This window comes from Gracilinanus agilis, chromosome 4 (assembly GCF_016433145.1).
Source record: "Gracilinanus agilis isolate LMUSP501 chromosome 4, AgileGrace, whole genome shotgun sequence".
NCBI classification, from domain to species: domain Eukaryota; kingdom Metazoa; phylum Chordata; class Mammalia; order Didelphimorphia; family Didelphidae; genus Gracilinanus; species Gracilinanus agilis.
Window position 1 is genome coordinate 81,682,894 of NC_058133.1, and position 20,123 is coordinate 81,703,016.

The window sequence follows — 20,123 nt, forward strand, 5'->3', positions numbered from 1 at the left end:
GGTGTATTGTCTCATAGGTGGAAGAGTGGTAAGGGTGGGCAATGGGGGTCAAGTGACTTGCCCAGGGTCACACAGCTGAGAAGTGGCTGAGGCCGGGTTTGAACCTAGGACCTCCTGTCTCTAGGCCTGACTCTCACCTCACTGAGCTACCCAGCTGCCCCCGATGCCCATTGTTTTTAAAAAGCATATTAACTAGATTCTCTGGTTTGCAGCTGAAATTGCATTTTCATCTAATTTCTAAATACTTAAAAACCTATCAAGCCAGTTGTCTAAGGTCCATTCCAGGAATATGGAGCAGTCAGAAAACATGAGGCCATTGTACTAGTTTGATATAATCTGAACACTAGATTTGGAATCATGATATGGATTTGAATTCTAGTTTTGTTACCACTTGTGTAATGTTACTTTTTCAAATTGGGATCTCTTGGAGTTAAAAGGGATCCTAGTTCATTTAGTCCTATGCCTGGAAGAAGTGGTCATCCTATAATTAGGGATGCTTCTGTTCCCAGATGAAATAACAAATATTTCTATCCTAACCATAAACTAGGGGGAGGAGACAAAGTTTCCTGCTACATCACCTCTCAAGTTTTACCTTCCTCATTCTTAATAAGCATGCATCAATTACTAAGAAAATAAGTACACAAACAACAGTGTTCCGATATTAATCCCATGGTACAAGGATTTCCTGCAAGGTACCTTTAATGTGTTTGCATCAGCAGTAAGCATTAGAAAGTGCCCATTTTGGCACTATAAGTTAGATGTGCAGCACTACACATTAGACACCAAGTATCCCAAGTTTATCCATAAGAACAAAAAAACATACTTCTGCTTGAGGTTGTTTTAAAAAAAAACCTAGTAGAGTGCATTAAATATTTCGTGAACAAGGGCTGTCATTTTGGATTGTTCTGTTCAAGATGAACTATCTTTCACTTAACTTAAATGAGTCTTGTTCAAAACCTTCTCAAATACCCTTCTCAACCCAAGTCAAAATACTTAAAGCCAGAATTATTTTCCTCTATTGTAATCACAGCTATGTTACTGTTCAGAATCCTATTCAAATAATGAAAGTGTTGTATACAAAAAACAGTATTGCAGCTGAGGCCAAAGCTTAGAAGTTGGCATTCTAGTAGCTGAAGGGAAGCCTCCCTTCTCAGCACGTTCTAAGACTCTCCCTCTGCTTCAATAATTTGAATCTGCCACTTTTCACATCAACAGATAAAAGCACTCTGCTGAGTATATAAAAAGTTTTATAAAAGGCAATCATAAAAGATTAATTCTTGGTAGGCATGTCAGCTTTCTTACTAAAAAAAAATAGCCATTGTAATATATTTAAATAAAGGCTTTTTCTTAAGATTATTCCAGTTACTGAAAAGGGGCCTGAAAAAAATAATTGCTGACATCCAATACCTTACCCCCTTCTTGCCCCATAAAACACATTCAAAGGAGAAAGTCATTTCATGTGCAAATTGGCAAAACAAATGTGGAGGAGAGGGAAACTCTTGAAATAATATGCCGAATCAATTCTTAGTTTATTATTTTTTTTACAATATCAACTTCCAAAAGATAAAATAACCAAAAAAAAATTCTAAAAATACACAAAACAGACCTTCATCTTGGCATTCTTTTCAAATAAACACAAAAAATTATGTACAGCACGTATTATAGTATGCAATATGCAAAAGCTTTGTGTTGCTGTTAGCAACGTCTATATACCCCCCTCCCCCCACCCTATTCACAACTGTACCTCTACTAAACACAATTACATCACTAAGCCTGTTAGTTTGGAAAGGGCCTTAAATTTGTTAAAATTGGAAAATTCTTGTATAGGGGCTCCATTCATTTGACTCGGGATTATAGACTTCCACTGTATTCAGGAATTCATTGCCATCAAATCCTCCCACTGCATAAATGGTGTTCCCCACGGCCACAATGCCAGCGTTGCTCCTTGGTGAAGTCATGTTTCCCATCATCTTCCATTCATTTCTAGCTGGATCATACATCTCTACGCAACTGATAGCATGAGAACCATCAAAACCTCCACCAACAAATAGTTTTCCTAAAAGAGAAATGTCAATAAGACTATCAATAGGAGCAAGTACAAAGAACTTCTGTATAAAAGTACAGATATCAGAGATACAATGAAAAAAAATCTGAAGGGATGCCAGGATCTTAGCAATTCAAAGGCATTACTGTTTAAGTTATGGCATAACTAATTAGAAGTGATCTTTCTTTACTTATTGCCTGTCAAACTACTAAAATGATCACCTCAGTTTAAATCTGCATTTTAGAAGGGATGACAATGAAATTAACACTCCAAAGAAGAACCAAAAATTCTTGAGGAATTGTTGAAGAGGATTTGTGGGCTTGGTTAGTCTCAATAGATAAAATTATATATAGAAACTGAATAGGAGGAAAATCAGATTTAATTCATAGGTATGTCAAGACAACTTGGATACTTTGCAAGTTATACCACTATCCTATGATTTCACAAAATTCTCCTTCCCATTGGGGTTAGGCATATATTAACTCCTGAATTGTGTTGTTTTCTTTGACGCTCTATATTATAGAACTTTGAAGTTTCTATCTTCTCTTCAACTTTGATGAAAAAGTTCTCAAAATGAATATTACTCACATACATATATTTGATATAAATTTTCTTGAACATTATATATGCTATAAATTGTTAAACTTATCCACTATTTTATATCATCTAGTCTCCATTTAGAGCTGTCTCTTTAGCTCCTCTGATTATGTATCATTATAATAGTAATCTATTATTGTTTCTATAAAGAATCCTAATAATTTATTTTCATATTTAATTTCTGTAAAAGATGCTGAAAATAAATTCTTAAATATTCCCACTCCCAAGGCAATCATTTAAAATAGTTCCCTATATGCCATTTAAACTAAATGTTATTCTAAACTGAGGTCTTTTTACAAGAAAATTTGCCCTGCAACAGTGAACTATAATCAAATTAGTGGCTCTTTAAAAACCCATCCTTCATATTGAAATTTACAATTATTTTAAGTATGGAATGGTAGAAGACATTAAAATACCACAAGAAATGTCAAAAAGAACTACGGTTAACATTTAAAATATAATTTCTTAAAACTTCTAGAATACTCCTCTGTTCCTAAATTTTAGTTACCAAAATCATCTGAATGGAAATTTTAGAAGCCACCAAACTTAAGGTACTAAATTTAATCACATGTACAAAGATAGCACCACTGAGATTTGGGAAAGACCCAGAAGCCAAACCATATACAAAAGGAATTCTCCATCTAACATGCAATCAATCAGCAAAGAGTTTTACTTCTTTTAGAGCTGGTTATAGGAACATAATTTCATTGTTACTTACCTATGATCACTGACATTTTAGTAGAAAAAATACTCACCATCATGAACAGCTACTCCAGCTCCACGTCTAGCCACATTCATAGGTGCAATCAGTGTCCAGGTGTTATTTTCTGGATTGTAGCGTTCTACTGTGTTTAAGCAATTCCAAGATTCAGCTCCTCCAATTATGTATAAATAACCACTAAGCTCACATACTGCTGATTGGTGTCTACCTATAAAGACAAGTTTAACTAGTGTCATTGCCTAATTATTCAAAACAAAAAGTCTCTTACATACATTACTTACTACCTTGGGGATTCATTTCAAAGGAGCCCAAATAAATCTGCTTAAAATGTAAGTATCATCAACTTACGAATGTTAAGGGGAGCACAGCTGGTCCATGACTTTGTTACAGGATCAAACACATCACAATTTTTCAGTCCTTTTTGACCATATGGATCAGAGCCACCGAGAATGTATAGTTTTCCATTCAAAGCACAAACACCTATATTCAGTTGTTGGAGAGAGGAAAGGAAAAAAGCAAATTATATGCTATTTTTAAAATCCCAATTATCCAAAACCTTTGAAACATGAACAATAAATGTACCTGCATTACAACGGTTGGTTCTCAATTCAGGAACTTGAGTCCAGTCATCTATATTTGGATCATACATCTCTCCACAACTCAAGTCATCAGAATGGCCATTTGAACCACCTACTACATAGAGCTGGCCCTACACAAGAAGAAATTATTTCAGTCTCATCTGTTTCAAAATTCAACTAAATTCAAGACTACAGAATTGCAATCAATTCCCAAGCCACAAGGAAAGGTGAAATAATAGTTTCTTTTATATGTGTTGGGATCAACTCAATTACCATTAATACTGCCATTTGAAACCGAGCTCTTGGGGTTCTCATGGGAGCCAGGAAGGACCAATGATCTGTATGTGGATCGTAGCATTCAACTGTGCGAAGACATTCCTCTCTATTGTAGCCACCTGATAGGATGACAAAAGATTTAAGCTTTAACTAGGAAACAATTCAATATTATGTTTCTGAGCTCAAAATTCCTCAAAATATTTCTTGGATTACACCCATAAGAAATGGAGTGCACTTATTTTAGCCTTAACTAGATTCCTGCTATAGAATTAATGAAAAGTATATTTAATTCTTGGATAAATCGACTGTTTAGCACTGGCTTTCCAACTAGAAATGGGGGAAAGCCACTCAATTGTATATTCCCACACCAGTCAGATTTTAAAAAAAAAAGCCTCAACTAATGACTGTTGGGCATAAGACAAGAGCATTTATTGATGGCTTCCCTCCATGGGCAAGAGTAGGCATGCATATCCATAGTGAATCAAGAGGAAACAGTAAACATCCTCAACAAACAAATTTCACTCAGCAAACACTAATATTCATGATAACTTTGCTAAGCTTCTAAATGTTAAATGTTTCTAGGTAAGTAACTTACCTGCAGCTATCAGTTTGCCATTCAGTTCAGCTGTTCCTAGACCAGACCGAGCATAGTGCATGGGAGACATGGGCTTTTCTACTGGGCCATCTGGTTGCAATTCAAAACTTAAGCTTTTAATCAGTCGTGGAGTACTCGTTGGTGAACTCTGTGGACTGTTGCGTCCATGAAGGAAAATTACACAGAATACACCATCCAGCACAGCAAGACACAAATAAGTATTATCTGCAAGCACAAGAACTTGGCATTAAAAATTCTACATCTAAACAAACACAACACCTCCCCCCAAAAGATGACACAATACCCCCTACTCCTTTGAAAAAGGATGAGGGGGGTCTACTTGTATGGTGCATATATTTTCAGAATTTAAAAATGTATGTTATCAATTTGCTTGTTTACACTTCTTTTTTTCTTCTTTAAGGAAAAATGTTTTTTGGGATGGCTTTCTGAGGAGCAGGGATGCTAGGAGAAATTTGGGCAATAAAATTTTTTTAATTCATTAAAAAAACTCCACTTATAATCTCAGTTTTGAAAACAACTATTTGCATTTGCTTTTAAAGTAATCTGTTAAGATATTTTAAAATATTAAAAAAATCCCTTTTCAAATCACTAAGAAAACTGCTGCTCACTATGGCAACCCATTAATTTTCATACACTTACTTGAAGTCTTTTCTGAAGCAACAATTTTCCATTCATGCTTAGGACTTTGTACTGTGGCATTTGGAGAAGAGACACCTCCAGCTGAACTGCTACTTATCTGCTTGTGGCCATTCTCACGTGGTGGCTTTTTCTGTAAAATCAAAAGGCAGCTACAGAAACCTAGCCAAAGACCACACACTGAACTGCCTCTGTTCTTCTGAGCCACTCCATATGATTATGAGGGAGAACGTGATTTCTAGAATCCATGACCTATGTATGTCATTTATAGCACACCTAAATTTAAAACAAACTCTTTTTCTCTATACTGACTTGTTTTACTTGTTCATCTAGTAAGTGTTCTTTTCATAAAAGAACTACATCTAAGACAAATCAAAAAAAGCTCCATTTTAATAATTTAGGAATTAGCTACAAATGAAGAATTTACTTCACAATTCAAATAAAGAAATATCCTCCCAACTTTTTATGTTTAGCATGAAAATATCCAAAAGAGCCTATTAGATACCTTTGGCATACATTATACAAAGTTTATAGATATGTTAGAAAGACTTATAATGCTTCCATCAATGAAGAGGAAACCTGTAACATGGGTAGTGCCTCTAAGGTATAACGTCAGGGAGAGCTGACAGATTTTCAATGGAAAGACTTTAATCAGAGGACTTGGGTTCAACTCTCAGCTCTGCACTACTGCTTCCTGTACCAGGGGGTAAACTTAGGTAAGTGATCTCTATGGGCTGATTTCTCATCTCTTAAATGAATGTGTTACCTGAAATTCTCTCTAGCTCTAAATCTGTGATTCCAAGTGGCACTGCAGCCATATATAGACAGAAACAAATGAGTCCATCTTCCAACAGCTATGAACCTATAAACCAACACTACTGAGCATTATGCAAGGTCTGGATCCCAGCACAACAGATCATGACATCTGGAAGATGTGTCAGGACTTAGGATTACATGAGAACATGACCCATTTTATGGATATCTGGAGTCTAAATTGCAAACATCCACAGTGCTGGTTTAAGGATCATTATAGCAATCATTTTTACTTCAGCTAGTCTTAATTTTAATTTTTACAACAGTCTCTTACAAATATAGTTAGTGCTCTGACATTAATTTCTATAAATCAAGACCTTAAAATTCATAGGCTTTTGAATGAAGATGACTATGCAGAGCCAAAAATGAACATATAATCATTTCTTCACCATATTATCATCTCTATTAACTAAAATCATCCAAATCTGGCCTTGCTTATTTAGGTTAAATATCTGGGATGTCTTGATTAACCACTCTGAATAAAGTTGTAAATGTTCAGAAAATGCAAGGAGAAAAGAACAGATTGGGCATAATTAGTAGAAGCAATGAACTTGCTAGCAACACGAGGCAAGAAGTACATTGGGACTAACCAAGTTTCTCCACATTCATCTGTTTAGTGATGTAAGACTTAAACTCATTCTCTTAAGGTTCTGGTACCTATACACTGTCATTATAGCGTGTTATACCATTATAAGCTCATACATTAAAAGACCAAAGACTATATACAAATCCAAAACTACTTAAATGTCCATATAAGCACCTGCCTACAAGACTCAACAGACACCTCTCTTTTGCATTCCTGATCCCTATATCTCTACTCATAACATGCTAATTTATTCTAATAAACAGTTTTCACCATGTCACCATATTTTCACTCCATCTCTAAAGTCCTTTTTCTAATTTGTAAATCCTAATTTAGGGAAAACCAATCCAAACAAGACCCTAAATTGGCTATTAATTACAGTCTGGAGGTAAGGAACATGAATTAGCACACGCTTAACCACAAATATCAAAGTTCTTTCTCCGCCAAGTACCAACTATCTGGTTATACCATAAAAATGCTGCCACTTTCCTTCCTTTCTTTACCAGAGCAAAGAAAATTTTAGGTGTGCTATAAAGGTTACTATCAAATTTTAACCTGCAATTACCTCCAACTCTGCAATGTGTACCTGCACAAACTGAATGTGGTCATCATCACTGCCAAACACCTCAGCCTGTCCTTCTAGTAGATTCCCATCAAGCAGCTTGTGATCAGCTGAGTAGTACAACGTTTGAACCTGCAAAACAGCAACAGAATACCCATGTGGTGGCTCTTGTCTCCATAACTACTCTCCTATTAGGTAGAATACAAAGACTCCACAAGGGAACCTCCAGTGAGTGTGCCTCTTGATATCTCACTCTGGCAAAATTATAAATTAAAAGAAAAATACAAGTCATGGTGGTAAAAAAAAAGAAAAAAAAAGAAAAAAAAGAAAAAAAAATTTAAAAATCTTCCAATACTGGCTTAAGAATCCTTGGCTTGTTCTGCTTGAAAGAAATCTTCATTTTTCATGACTCCTAATAATTATTAGCATTCCTGATATAACATTAAGAGAGAAAGCATAAAAGTACAACACAGGATCTTGAATAATATACAGAATCACAATCTCACATTAGGGTTTACCCTTGAAAATATGCTCTTTTCCATATACAACAAAACTTTCCTCTTGGGCAAGATGAAAAATGCCAACAAAAGTGAACTTTAAAAAAATTCAATTCCCAAGCCCCCAAATAGAAAAAAATGCGAACATGCAATACATTACTTAATGCAGCCAAATCACAGGTGGCAAGGCAGAAGATCAACGGAGAACATAAATAATAACACAAGGTGTTTTTTTCAAAGGTCTCTTAGGCTTACATTTTTAACATATATCTAGCTTCAGTGGAAATGCTACAATTGAGCAAATTAATTGCAGAATGCCCTTAAGGAAAAAAATTTCCACATTTCCTTCATTAATATTTTAGGCTTTTGGGGTATGTGTGTATGTCTGTTTAGGGGATTGTGGGAGATGTCTTAAGAAAAGATGGCCCAAGAGAAGTTTAGAGGTATGCATGAATAACACCAATGAAAGACACAAAGCTTTAAAGAAAAGAATCCTGTAAAGGAGTAAACACCATTAAATCATCATCGCTCTCTGCCCACAGCGGATTTTTCTTAGGAGAACTGGGGCAGGACTGCTGCTTCTGTACGTGTCAATACACTTGAGGTTTCTTCTTGTTTCTTCAGTCTTGGGTATCCTAGTTTTGTTAATAAACCTATAGGGAGATAAATCAATGGGGAGGAACAACCATTAGAAGCTTTTACCTACTTTTCATATTTAAAGCAAAAACCTGTGAAAGAAACATTAAGAATCTACAGAAAATTTCAGTACCACCTCCCCATTTCTAAAGCAAATTACATGCTACTTTAAAGAAAGTTATCAGCACATAATGAGCAAAGGAAAAAAAAAAAGAAAGCAGAAGACCAGACTGAACAGTTCATTCAGCTCACCTGGACACCCCCCCTGTTTCTCAGCTTAGGGGTACCTATAGCAAAATTTAAATTCTTTAGGGTCATGGTTACAAAAATAAAAATGAAAGGGAATCCTTCATGTCAAAGCAACTTAACTTTAAAGAATTGTTTAATCCCATTTACTTAAAAACTAACCTCTTCCATCAGCTCTTCCAGACTGTCTCCATTCTCCCAGATGCTACGCTGCACCCAGTTGATTACCTTTGTATATAATTTGCCATTGCTAGGTAGGCAGACATTGTCTTCAAGCATGACCTCCAACTAGAGTTCCAGAAAGAAAAAAACACCATTAAAATATGCTTTAGTTGATCTTTCATGTAAAAATCTCTGTTCAATTTATTGTATGAGTTTATTATAGCAAGATGTCAATTTCTCATGTTTATTCTACCTAAATGAAGATTTTTGCTATATTCTCAATTAAAAACAGATGAAATTTAAGGAGAGAAAAAGATACAACCACCTCACTTGAGTAATTTTTTAAAATCTTTCTTGAGATATACCTTTTGTGATACATTGATGAAAAAAATTCTGATAGTGGAAGTAATGTGACACTTAGCCACCAATAATCTTGGCCACAAGTCAGGCTGAGAAAAGATACCATTCTCCTCCCAGTGGCTTAGGTGAAGAAAGAACTATGGGTGTGGAACGTTATAAACACTTAAAACATGGTTGCTTCTTTTTTTTCTACTACTGCATTTTGTTTTCTTTGTTGTAAGGGTGAAAGGCCATTTCTGGAAATGACATGAAGAAGGCACAAAACTTTTAAAAACAAAACAGTCAAAACAAGTTTTGTTCTTCTTACCTTTAGCCGTGGAAGTTTGAGAAATTCCTCTTCTTCTGAAATTTGTAACAGGTGTTCCTGGATGTAAACATCAACCTTGTTCAACAGACGTGAGTCTCCCATGCAACTTGCAAAATTCCGGTAAGAGATGCAGCTTGAAACATCCATCCTGGATAGTAAATAGTCACCACAAACCTGAGGGAAAAGAAAATAAAGATATGCAAATGCGCCTTTTTCAATGGTAAATCTTGAGAGGAATAATGAGAGCAGAGGATGCAGGGTATAATATTGGTTTATGAAGGAACAAGAGAATGTACTCAAGTCATTTTGCTATAAACTAAAAGGATAGGAGCTGGATCAAGCCTATTATGTATTAGCCTTAAGGTTTCACTACTGCCCCAAGACAACAAAGAGAGAAAGTTCCAAATTTATTTTCAATTTTGAGGCAATTATCTCTGTCAAGTAACTACATGGATATTTCCTCTACTTGTGAAAATTTTCATTTGCCCCAGGATGGTAAGTTTTTTAGAATTATGCACATAACGAAAATCAGAGCCACACTGCATTCTGGTTATAGAAATAAGACTATACCTGCTTCACTCTGTCCATCTTTAGCTTCTTAGCTGCGGAATAAACATCTTTTACTAACTCCTTATCAGCTTTCAATCTATCAAAAAAAATTCAAAAGCCTGTTATAGTATGCTAAAATCAAATCTTCAAAGACATACAGAAATTGTTAGTTTTAGAATTCTGATAAGGAACTTCACTTTCATTTGATAGAAGGTACTTACTGAGCAGTGTAGGCATAATTCAACAAGACTTCAACTGCTTCTGGATTGAGATCATCAAATTTAACATGAGAAACTCCATGTGGATCGCTGTCACTATTGAAGATTTCAAATAAGTAGGGACTGCAGCAAGCCAGCACTGCTCTGTGAGCCAACATTTCATGCCCACAGACCTTAAATGATAAAGAATCACAATGAGAAATACATTAGACAAACAATTTATCAGCAAATCATTACATAATATTCAGTTCTTAATTTCCTCCTAAGTTATTTGTTCCCAAAGTAATCTTTGTAAAAAGCTTTTATGTAAATTATAATCCTTGAATCTGGAAATCTCTATGACTCAGGAATAAAAAATTTAAGTCATTTATTTTTTTTAAAGGGTTCAATCTCCCTATATTGCCTAGTCTAGAAGGGCAGAGACCTTATTCCTGATCATCTCTGACCTGGGCATATATGTCCCTGTTGAGGCAGTCTAATAAGTACCTGAAGTCGAACATCACAGAATTGGCCACTTTTTCTCAAAGCATTTAATTTGGCAACTGAAGACTCAATGAAATTTTCATCTTCAAACATCAAATATCCATTGGGAATCATTTTTAAATGCAGGGTTGGCTGAGAAAAAGAATACAGCTGTTATTTTTTCTTAGAAAATAACTATTTTAAAGATGAACAATTTTGTTGCATTAGTAGAGCAGTATCTTCTTATAAGTTCTATTTCACCCAAGTAGGATATCCTTGAGTTACCAAATAATACAAACAAATAACAGCAAAAGCATGATCAATAAAGTATTCCAACTCAATTAAGACCCACCTAAGCATATCCTTTAACTATAAGGCCTGGCAAACAGTGACTAGATAATTAGGACCACTTCTAGGTGTCTACCCTTGTTAACATCTATTCTTGAAGGAATTAACTCCTAACTCTTGTTATTTCATTCTGCAACTAAATAGAACTGCCTAATCTAGACTAGACCTCTAATTCTTTCTCCTTCTTTTCCTCCTCTCCTCAATCATTACATGGGTAAAGTTAAAGATCCACTCTAAATTAAGATCACACAGAAAATTACCTGGTCATATAGCCAGAGGCCCTGCCACTTCTAACCTTATAATCTTGGGAAAGTCATTTGCTCACTGTGGGTTTCAAATTTCCTCCCTGTCAGAGGAAGAGCTATGACCCAGACAAAGAAGTCCCTTTTAGTTCAAAATATTGAAATAATAGAATTGAAAAGTAAGTCAATGAACGGTCATATTCATGCATAGTGTTTATTTTAAAAATTGTTTTATAGTCACTGACTGCAACCTGATTTTTAATAATCTGATGCAACTACTAAATTATAACCTTTAGACGCTAAATAAAACTTTCAAATTCTATATATTAAAAAATAACTTTTACTTTGTAAAAGTAAAAGGCAAATTTTACTAAAGGCATATATTTTTTCATCTATTTTAATAATGCTAAAATTCTACTTCTAGAAACAATAAAATGCATCATCAAAAATCATCAAAATAGATTGCATTTTTCAGTCACTGAAATTTATAATATTAGCATGTATGATATAACTTAAATAAAATCAAAGAATTCATATTCCTGATATTGTCAGTGAGAAACATTCAACAATTTTGGGGTGGAGAGTGGAGTGAATATATATAAAATGAAATAATACCCATAGCCTTTTACTATTGATTTTGCTGAAACGGGTTGCAATGCATAACAAATGTCCTGTACTTAAAAAGTCTCTTTAGGTAGTAAACTTTCACTCACCTCCTGATATATTTGTGAGATTTTATGCCAAGAAATTTGTAAATAATCCAAGGGAACTGGAGTGTGAAAATGCTGCACACGTTTTTGTATCTTCTTTGTATGAAGAGGGGGGCTGAATGAAGGCAGATGTGTTTAAAGCTGCAATGGTGATTTCAAAACTATCAGGCTTGAAAATGATGTAATCAAGTCCTTAAAAGCTATAGACATGAATTTCTTCTGTGATAATCATGCATCATAATCTGTAAGAGAGACAGTTTTTTCTTAGATAAGTTAAGATCTTGCACTCTGGCATTTTACAGTCTCAAAATGTCAGCAACATTTTTTTTAAACTGAATTTTAAGACAAGTTCTCAAACTCAAATATTAACTGACTTGAAGTCATTTCCCAATTCCCATACCTGTTTCCATTACTTATTTCCTCCATAAGTGATAATCTTATTTCAAGATCCAATAACCCTTGAGTTTGGAGAACTCCACAAATCAAATAAATGTTGTTAATACTCGTCTCCAGTAATTTTTTTCTTACTAAGAATTTGAGTAATGTTCCCATTTATAGGCGCTTTTGGGGGGGAGTTCCCATTTATTTTTTATATATAACATTATATAATATAGAACACATAACAATAATATAATACATGATTCGTTATAAACATATAACCAATTATAAATATGCTTATCCAAGAGAAACAAATTCTCACATTAGCTATGTCCAAAAATTTATCTCATTTCTTCCTTCCCTCTCTTCTGCCTCTCCTGTCACATTCTTTAAAAGATTTTTTCTATCACCTTTATTTATGATTTATATCCCTCCTCTAAAAACTAGTCATCTGGTTACAAAAGTAGTTTTTTTCTTTTTAAAACTAACCGATGTACCAACATACTCTAACAGTTTATGCATCAATCTGCCTATAGTTCTTCTCCCAGCTCTCTCTAGGGAGGGGCATTTTTCTCTTCTCTGGGGTCAGTCTTGGTTCATAATTATATAGATTTCTGTTTCTTTTGTTGTTTTTGACATTTACATTGATGTAGCCGTTTTGTATTTTTTCTGGTGCACTGTTCATATAAATCTTCCTATGTTTCTCTAAATAGGTTAGACTAGTATTTCTTCTAGCATGTAACACTATATTCTTATACAATTTTAGATATTCCTCAATCGACATGTAATAATAAGAACAGACTGCAAAGCCAAGAAGATGTAGGTTCAAAGTCTGCTTCTAACACAAACTGTGACCATGGCCTAGTCACCTAACCCCTAGCTAGGTACTCTAGGCCAGTGGTGTCAAATTCAAACAACAATGAGGATCACTAAACTATACATAAGTATTCCTTAAGGGCTGAATATTGATTAAGTTTTAAAATGTAATACTATCTAAGTTTTATTGTATTTTATTTTGTTAAATATCAAAAATCTACTCCTAATTTTATCTGCGTTTCTGGGCTATCCATGGTCAATGCAGAAGTAACATTAGTTTAAGTTTCAGTTATCCTGACCTTAAAGTGCAGATGTTTAAGGTGGTCTATTTTCATTTTTTGTCACTTTTACTTTCTTTTTAATGGTTGTTTTTTGAAGAGGGGTGGGAGTGGAATGGGAGGCTGCAGAGAGAGCACATATATATGGGGGGTCAGGAAATCTTCACTTATATTCAAGATTTCAGCCATGTACACTAAGTCTTAAGACTGTATCTCCCGAGGATAGAGAGGTCCTGCTATACTGTTTCCCTTCTTAGCTACCTCAAAAAATGCTGCAATTTTTGGTGTACATGGGACTCCTCTTTTAGTCTTTGCCTGGCAGTGGGATCTCTTGGTTAAAAGATATGGATATTTTAGTTATTTATTGAGCATAATTCCAAAGTACTTTCCAGAAAGGATGGACCAAGCCACAATTCCAGTGTATTAGTGTGGCTAATTTGTGCAGCCTCTCAAAAACACTAGTGGCTACTCTTGCATTTGTTCTAGGAACCTTTTAGAAGACATCAACATATATAAAATAAAGCACATTCCAGGACTATGTGGGGATGCCAAATGAAGAAACTAAAGAGTGTTAAACCTAGAAAAGACTTAGAGAAGACATCACAGTCACCATGAGAAAAACAACAGCTAGAAGTTACAGAAAAACAGGCCTCAGGTCTACAAGACTTTCTCATTTTGAAAGACTTCTAAAAAGCAAGGCTACTACGTTATCACTGGATGTCTTTCTTCAATTGGTAGCTGGAGAAAAATATTTGTCCAGGTATTGAATATTCATGCTTTTACTAGGGATTATCCTACACACAAGTCTGACTATATGAATAGGTAATAATACAATGATGGTTATTTCTTATAATTTTCTCAGAACTCCTGACATATCTATCTACAAATATAGTAAGTGGTAAGATATACCACATAATATGATATATATAATTTCTCCAAAAATAGTACATATGAAGGTTCAAATATACACGTCACTCAAATGAACTAGTCCTAAAAACTACTTCAGTAGTTTTCTTATAACCTATTACAATTGCCCAGAGTTCTCAATTTCATACTATTCCAATATAATTAAATGACCACAAGATAATCTTAAGTATATAAGGTATCAGAACTAAATATTAAAAATTTGTATTACCAGTTGCCACCCATCAAACTTAGAGCTTTAAGACCAATAACTGCAAAAAATTAAACCAAATGAATGTTGAATTTACTTTAGCCCCATGTCAAGTAATAGTTCCTCTATTCCATTCTAGCTATGCCGTTCAATTTTTGGTTCAACAAATTTAGTTGTTTATTTTTTTCACAATAGTATTCTCTTTTCAGGATATATAAAAATTCATTTTAGTGACATGTCTCAACCTGCCCAAGCATACCTTTCTTGGATATGAAGTAGGGCTAATTCAATGAAACATTTTAGTATCAGATCATCACTGAACCATTTAAAAGAAAATTTCCCCAGGAAAATAATGAATAGCCAAAAAGTCACACCAAAACCAGAGTATCCCTAGAAAATCCCAATTAATTTTAAGTCACTGCTTTTTACTGCGACTTGCAGGAAGTCAAGATTTTTGATTAATACTTATACACAACCAAATTTTTAAAATTAGCCTTACTAAAAATCTTTACAAATGCGGGACAATTTTATGATGAAGTAGGAAAATTCTGGGTCCAGCTCTAAGATTCTAGCATTCTGAAATGGTGATAGATTATGTTGAAATCTTCTAAATGAATTCCCAATAAGTAATACAAGTCAAAGCTGGAAGTAAACACATCAACTAACTCCATTTTTAAGCTGTGATCAAAGTTTTTATAGACATATTAATGAGAATTATAAAGGAACCCAGAATAAGAAAATTCATTTTTAATGTGGTTCTATAAAGCATTTTTAAATAGCATATACATATGGTACATATTTTTTCAGTGTAAAAGCCTATTACTTAAGGCAAGGATGAACATATATAGAAATACGATTCAATATGTCCCCTTACTAGGCTTTTGCGACTCAGGATGTGCCTAACCAAGTGAACTTAACATGCTAAACAGGCCACAAGTTGATTCTTTTTTTAAATTTAAAAAAAAAAAAAAAATTTGCCATGTTTACATGATTGTTTTCTTTCCCTCCCCCCTTCCTAGAGCCAACAAGCAATTCCACTGGGTTGTACAAATGTTATCACTTGATACCTATTTCCATATTATTCATTTTTGCTATAGAATGATCTTTTAAAGCCTAAACCGCAAATCATATATACACATGTGATAAGTGATGTCATATGTTCTTCCTTTGCATTTCTACTCCCATAGTTCTTTCTCTCAATGTGGTTAGCATTCTTTCCCATAAGTACTTCAGAAGTGTCCTGGCTCACAAGCCATTCTTAAAGCATCAACATGCAACTCAGTAAAAGCTGATCCAAGACCTAGCCATGTTATGTGTAAAACATTCTTTGAATGTTCCAAAGATATTACAACATGAACCCATATACAATATAATAACTGACATTTAACTATAGTTAAAGCTTAGTTTTACATACTTTTATCTCATTTCATCCTTTATCAGTTTACATAGGTACTTTGACCTTGCTTAATTTAAATTTTATTAAGGTATTTGTCAGTTATCAGGTCATCACCAAACCATTAAAAAGAAAACTTTCCTACAGAAAAAAATGAACAGCAGCAAAAAAAACCAGCCAACCCCTACACAGTCCTAATTAGTGAAAACAAATTTCAGTTCTTTGTAGATTTTGTTGAGGAGTATGGCTCCCCTTTTATTTAATTTTGTTTTACTCTACACATCTAACTATATTGCCTTAGATATGCTGTATCTGAAACAACTTCTTTTTCTAAGTCCTACTATATGGTAACAGATACAGAGTTCCTCAAAGACCAACAAAAATAATGAACATGTCTTCAGTTTGTACAATAGAGACAGTTCTTTTCAGAAACTACAGGTTTAAGATCCATTCTGGTACCCTGTATGTAAAGTGATTTTATCAAATTCAAGGATACGAACTGAAATACAAATTCATAAATTCGAGGGCAGGTTTCCCCATATGTATATGGAGCTAGTATCTTTTTCAAGTTCTACTTTTCAATTAAAACATTTTCTCCATAAATATTAATGGTACTAAGTCATTCACTCCTCTACCAACATGGAGGGTTGAGATATTTCCACATAACTTACATTTTGCTATGAGAACTCAAAACATACATATTCCAGAATAACTAAATTTATTTGAAATGGAAATGAATATAACAAAACGAATAAAGCTCAATGGAAAGACTGAATAAATTTAAAATGTAGGTAATCAACTGTAATAACCACCAGTAAAAGGTAAAAAAACAAACGAACCAGGAATAAGAAAATGTCTAGGCAAGGTTCTTGATGCACATATCAGTTCAAGACTCCACATATATAGGAACATTTTTTTCTTTAGAACCTCCTTTCTTCCCCCATAACAACACCTATTTTAGAAAAGAACTTCAAAAACTGGGATCATAGACAAGGATGGAAAGACAGAAAAGGCTAAAGTTTGAGGGAAACAAGGATCTGAGAAGGGTTAAGTCAAAACAAAGTTTCAGTAAGATTTACTTGGTATTCCCTTGAGCATTAGTCAAAACAAGTAATCAGTGCTTTTCAGTGGAGAATTATTAGAAAAGGGTCACTTTTTCTTCTAAGGTTACAGTGGAGATTAGATTACCCGTTCTTAAGGAATTGGTTAACTAGTTATTCAACAAGCAATAAGGCTTTCAAATTGTTTAAACTGGTAAGCACAGCAACCTTCCCGATTAGTAAATTTGGCTTCAGGTTTCCCCACAACCTTCTTCTCCCCATGGATTACCCTTAAAGGACCTGGATTAAAACTAGTCACTTTCTCTGCTAAAAAAAAGCACATCACCACCATTACATAAGAATATCTTTGAAGGAAATTAACTCCCACATAAAGGTAATCATCTTCTAGAGATAAAACTAGAAAGGTATTTAATTTTTTTATAAGCTACAGAAAATAAAGTTGTCTGTTTCACCCCTTCTCAGGTAACAATTCATACCTTTATCTCTAAAAATACTATCTTCCTTCCCTCCAACCTAAAGTCTTTCAACAACAATAAGACCACCACTACTTAAATTTTAAAGAATGGACAAATTCATCAATTTTCTGATAGGGACAAGGAACCTATTTCCAAATGAACTTAACAATAGTAATATGCTGCTCAAATAACCATTAGTCAATGTAAGAGAGCTTTCAGCTTGGTCAATATTAGTAATCTATGACCAACTATTTTAAAGCACTAAAACTTGCAAATGTATAATTTAATTGTATTAAACATTTGAATTGAACATATTCAAACCCCAAGTTAAGGAAGAAAAAAGTCCACAAAGATACCTTTTTAAAGCCAAGGACTCCACCAGATACAGTGGCTGTTAAAAGCAATAACCTTAAAATTTCAAACTAAAAACCCAGACTGTCCTCTATACTGACAAAACTAGTAAAATAAACTTATAAAGTAACACAATTATCACAAGGCTATTAAAAACTTCACAAAATGGAGGACAGCTGCAGGTCTCCTCTCTTGCCACTGGCTCACAACCAGTCTACCTATGATGACCAAATTATTACCATCTGTGGTAGTTCTCCCAGTTAGTAACACAAACTCAAAAGCACAATATTCACTCTCTCTAAAATTACTAACACAACTACTAACATTTAAGACCCAAGTCCCAGTAATTAAGACACAAGCCAGTAATTAAACTACTGGTAGTATTTCTCTATTCCCGGGATCTTAGAAAACCGATTAACTCAAAATGGTGAGTTACAACAGTCTTATTTACTCTACAGATAAAAGAACTTTTGGATTTCCTGTTGTGAATTATTACCTAAGATGAGCAACCGCAGACTTACAAAGTGCTAAAGTGATGCCAGTTTGTTCTGATCCCATTTCACTCTTATTTTACTGTAAATCCCGCATCAGGAGACAATGAGCAATTCATTAAAGACCCTTTGAAGAAAAGGCTGTTTGTTCAGAATCCTCTGTTTTAAAATTGGTAGCTATCCAAACTCCACACTTTTTAACTAACATAAAAGAAACCAATCAAGGAACACTTAAAAAAGTATACTGATCTCTTCTGAAATTAACAGCCTTCTACCACGTGTAAAAAACGTGACTATTTTATTAAGTGTTCCCTGGCGTAGGTTAGCTTCTTAAAATCCTCCCGGCTAGTATCATGTCGCTTCCCATCCCCCAGCGAGGAGAATCTAGAGGAAGTTGGAGAGGAAGGAGCAGCACAAATCAAACCCAACCAAACCCTCCAGACAGACTCTGAGGTCCAACAGCTCCCGGAGAGGCGCTTCCTCCCCCTAGTTTCGCTGCCCCAGCAGCCCAACACTGGGAGGATCTGCGCCCCGCCTCCGGCACACCCCCAGCTGCCGATTGGACGACCTCCCAATCAATCAGCTCCGATACGTCAGGGCAGCCGATGGCTGCCTCCTCCCGCCCCCTCTACCCCTCCGTTTGGCAAGAGGAGCGGGCAACGTGGAGTGGGAACAAAGGAGCACCCGGGCCGGAGGCTCCGCGCCTTCCGAACCTGGCCTGGGGCTGGTAGCTCTTCCACAGCCTGCAGGCTTCGGGCGGGGTCCTCATCAACCCCTAGTCCCCCAATAGGTAAAATGGGCACTGGAGGCTCACATTCCTGACTGCGGGGGCAGGATCGAGCTTTCCGCGCCACATTCCCCAGGAGGGGTGGTGGTGGTGGCAGGCAGCGGCAGCCCCAGGAGCTGCCCCTCCTCCTCCCTCAGGTGACAGCTCCGGGGAACCCTCGAGTGTGCCCCCCACACCTGATTGGGGAATTCGCTGCTCTATGTCTCCGATTCCAGATTTGTAAAATGAGGAGGTGGGACATGGTGGCCTCCGATTCCTTTCAGCACAAGAGCGATAACCCTCCCTCTTTTAGGAGAAGACGGACAACACACGTGTCCTGCCTCCTTCACGTTCTCAGGCATCCAGGGCAGCTCCGCCATGAGTGCGCTGGAGCAATCTCTCGGCCATATCTCCCGGTCTGGTCATCGCCGCTGTCGGGGTTCCCGATACCCTACACTCCAGGCAGGCGAGGCCGGTCCCCGCATTCCCTTTCCCCCTCTGATCTCGGGTTGGCTTAGCAAGTTCCCTTCTCCCCGCCCTCCCATAACAGCCTGCTCGCAGACATTACCTGATTCCTCAGAGAAAGGACGAAAAAATTCATCGCTGGAGCTTCGGGGGGATCAGGAGGAAGCGAATGGGAAGCGGCCCCAACGGAAAGCGCCTCGAGGCGGAGGGGAGCTATCTGAGAGGGAGGGCTGGATCGGCCGAAGGGAGAGGTGGATGGGAACGGGGATGGGGATCCGAGCAGGCTGGATCGTCCGTTCGTCTGCCCTACCAAGGAGAAGGAAGAAAGGAGAAGGAGAAGGAGGAGAAGAAGAAGCAGCCGCTGCCGCCGCCGCCGCCGCCGCCGCCGCTGA

General features: G+C 36.0%; 1 protein-coding gene across 1 annotated transcript; it reads right to left on the reverse strand.

Annotated features, from left to right (window-relative positions):
• Positions 1–653: 653 nt before the first annotated feature.
• On the reverse strand, positions 654–19,918 carry LOC123248008 (influenza virus NS1A binding protein). Its single transcript, XM_044677150.1, has 15 exons — positions 19,835–19,918; positions 12,167–12,405; positions 10,888–11,016; positions 10,405–10,574; positions 10,205–10,280; positions 9,635–9,808; positions 8,968–9,093; positions 7,451–7,558; positions 5,472–5,601; positions 4,812–5,036; positions 4,214–4,335; positions 3,945–4,071; positions 3,711–3,842; positions 3,397–3,570; positions 654–2,056 (listed from the first exon to the last, which is right to left on the reverse strand). The coding sequence occupies exons 3-15, from the start codon at positions 10,996–10,998 to the stop codon at positions 1,803–1,805; spliced, it is 1,929 nt and encodes a 642-aa protein (XP_044533085.1). The 5' UTR covers positions 10,999–11,016; positions 12,167–12,405; positions 19,835–19,918; the 3' UTR covers positions 654–1,802.
• Between the last annotated feature and the right edge of the window lie 205 nt (positions 19,919–20,123).

What these genes read in the sequence shown, in the direction of transcription:
- LOC123248008 (XM_044677150.1), bottom strand. Translation starts at nt 10,998, where the DNA reads ATGATTCCCAATGGATATTTGATGTTTGAAGATGAAAATTTCATTGAG. An exon ending in TCTGTGATGTTCGACTTCAG is followed by an intron (nt 10,575 to 10,887) that starts GTACTTATTAGA and finishes TTATCATTTAAG; the next exon opens with GTCTGTGGGCATGAAATGTT. An exon ending in AATTATGCCTACACTGCTCA is followed by an intron (nt 10,281 to 10,404) that starts GTAAGTACCTTC and finishes TTTTTTTGATAG; the next exon opens with ATTGAAAGCTGATAAGGAGT.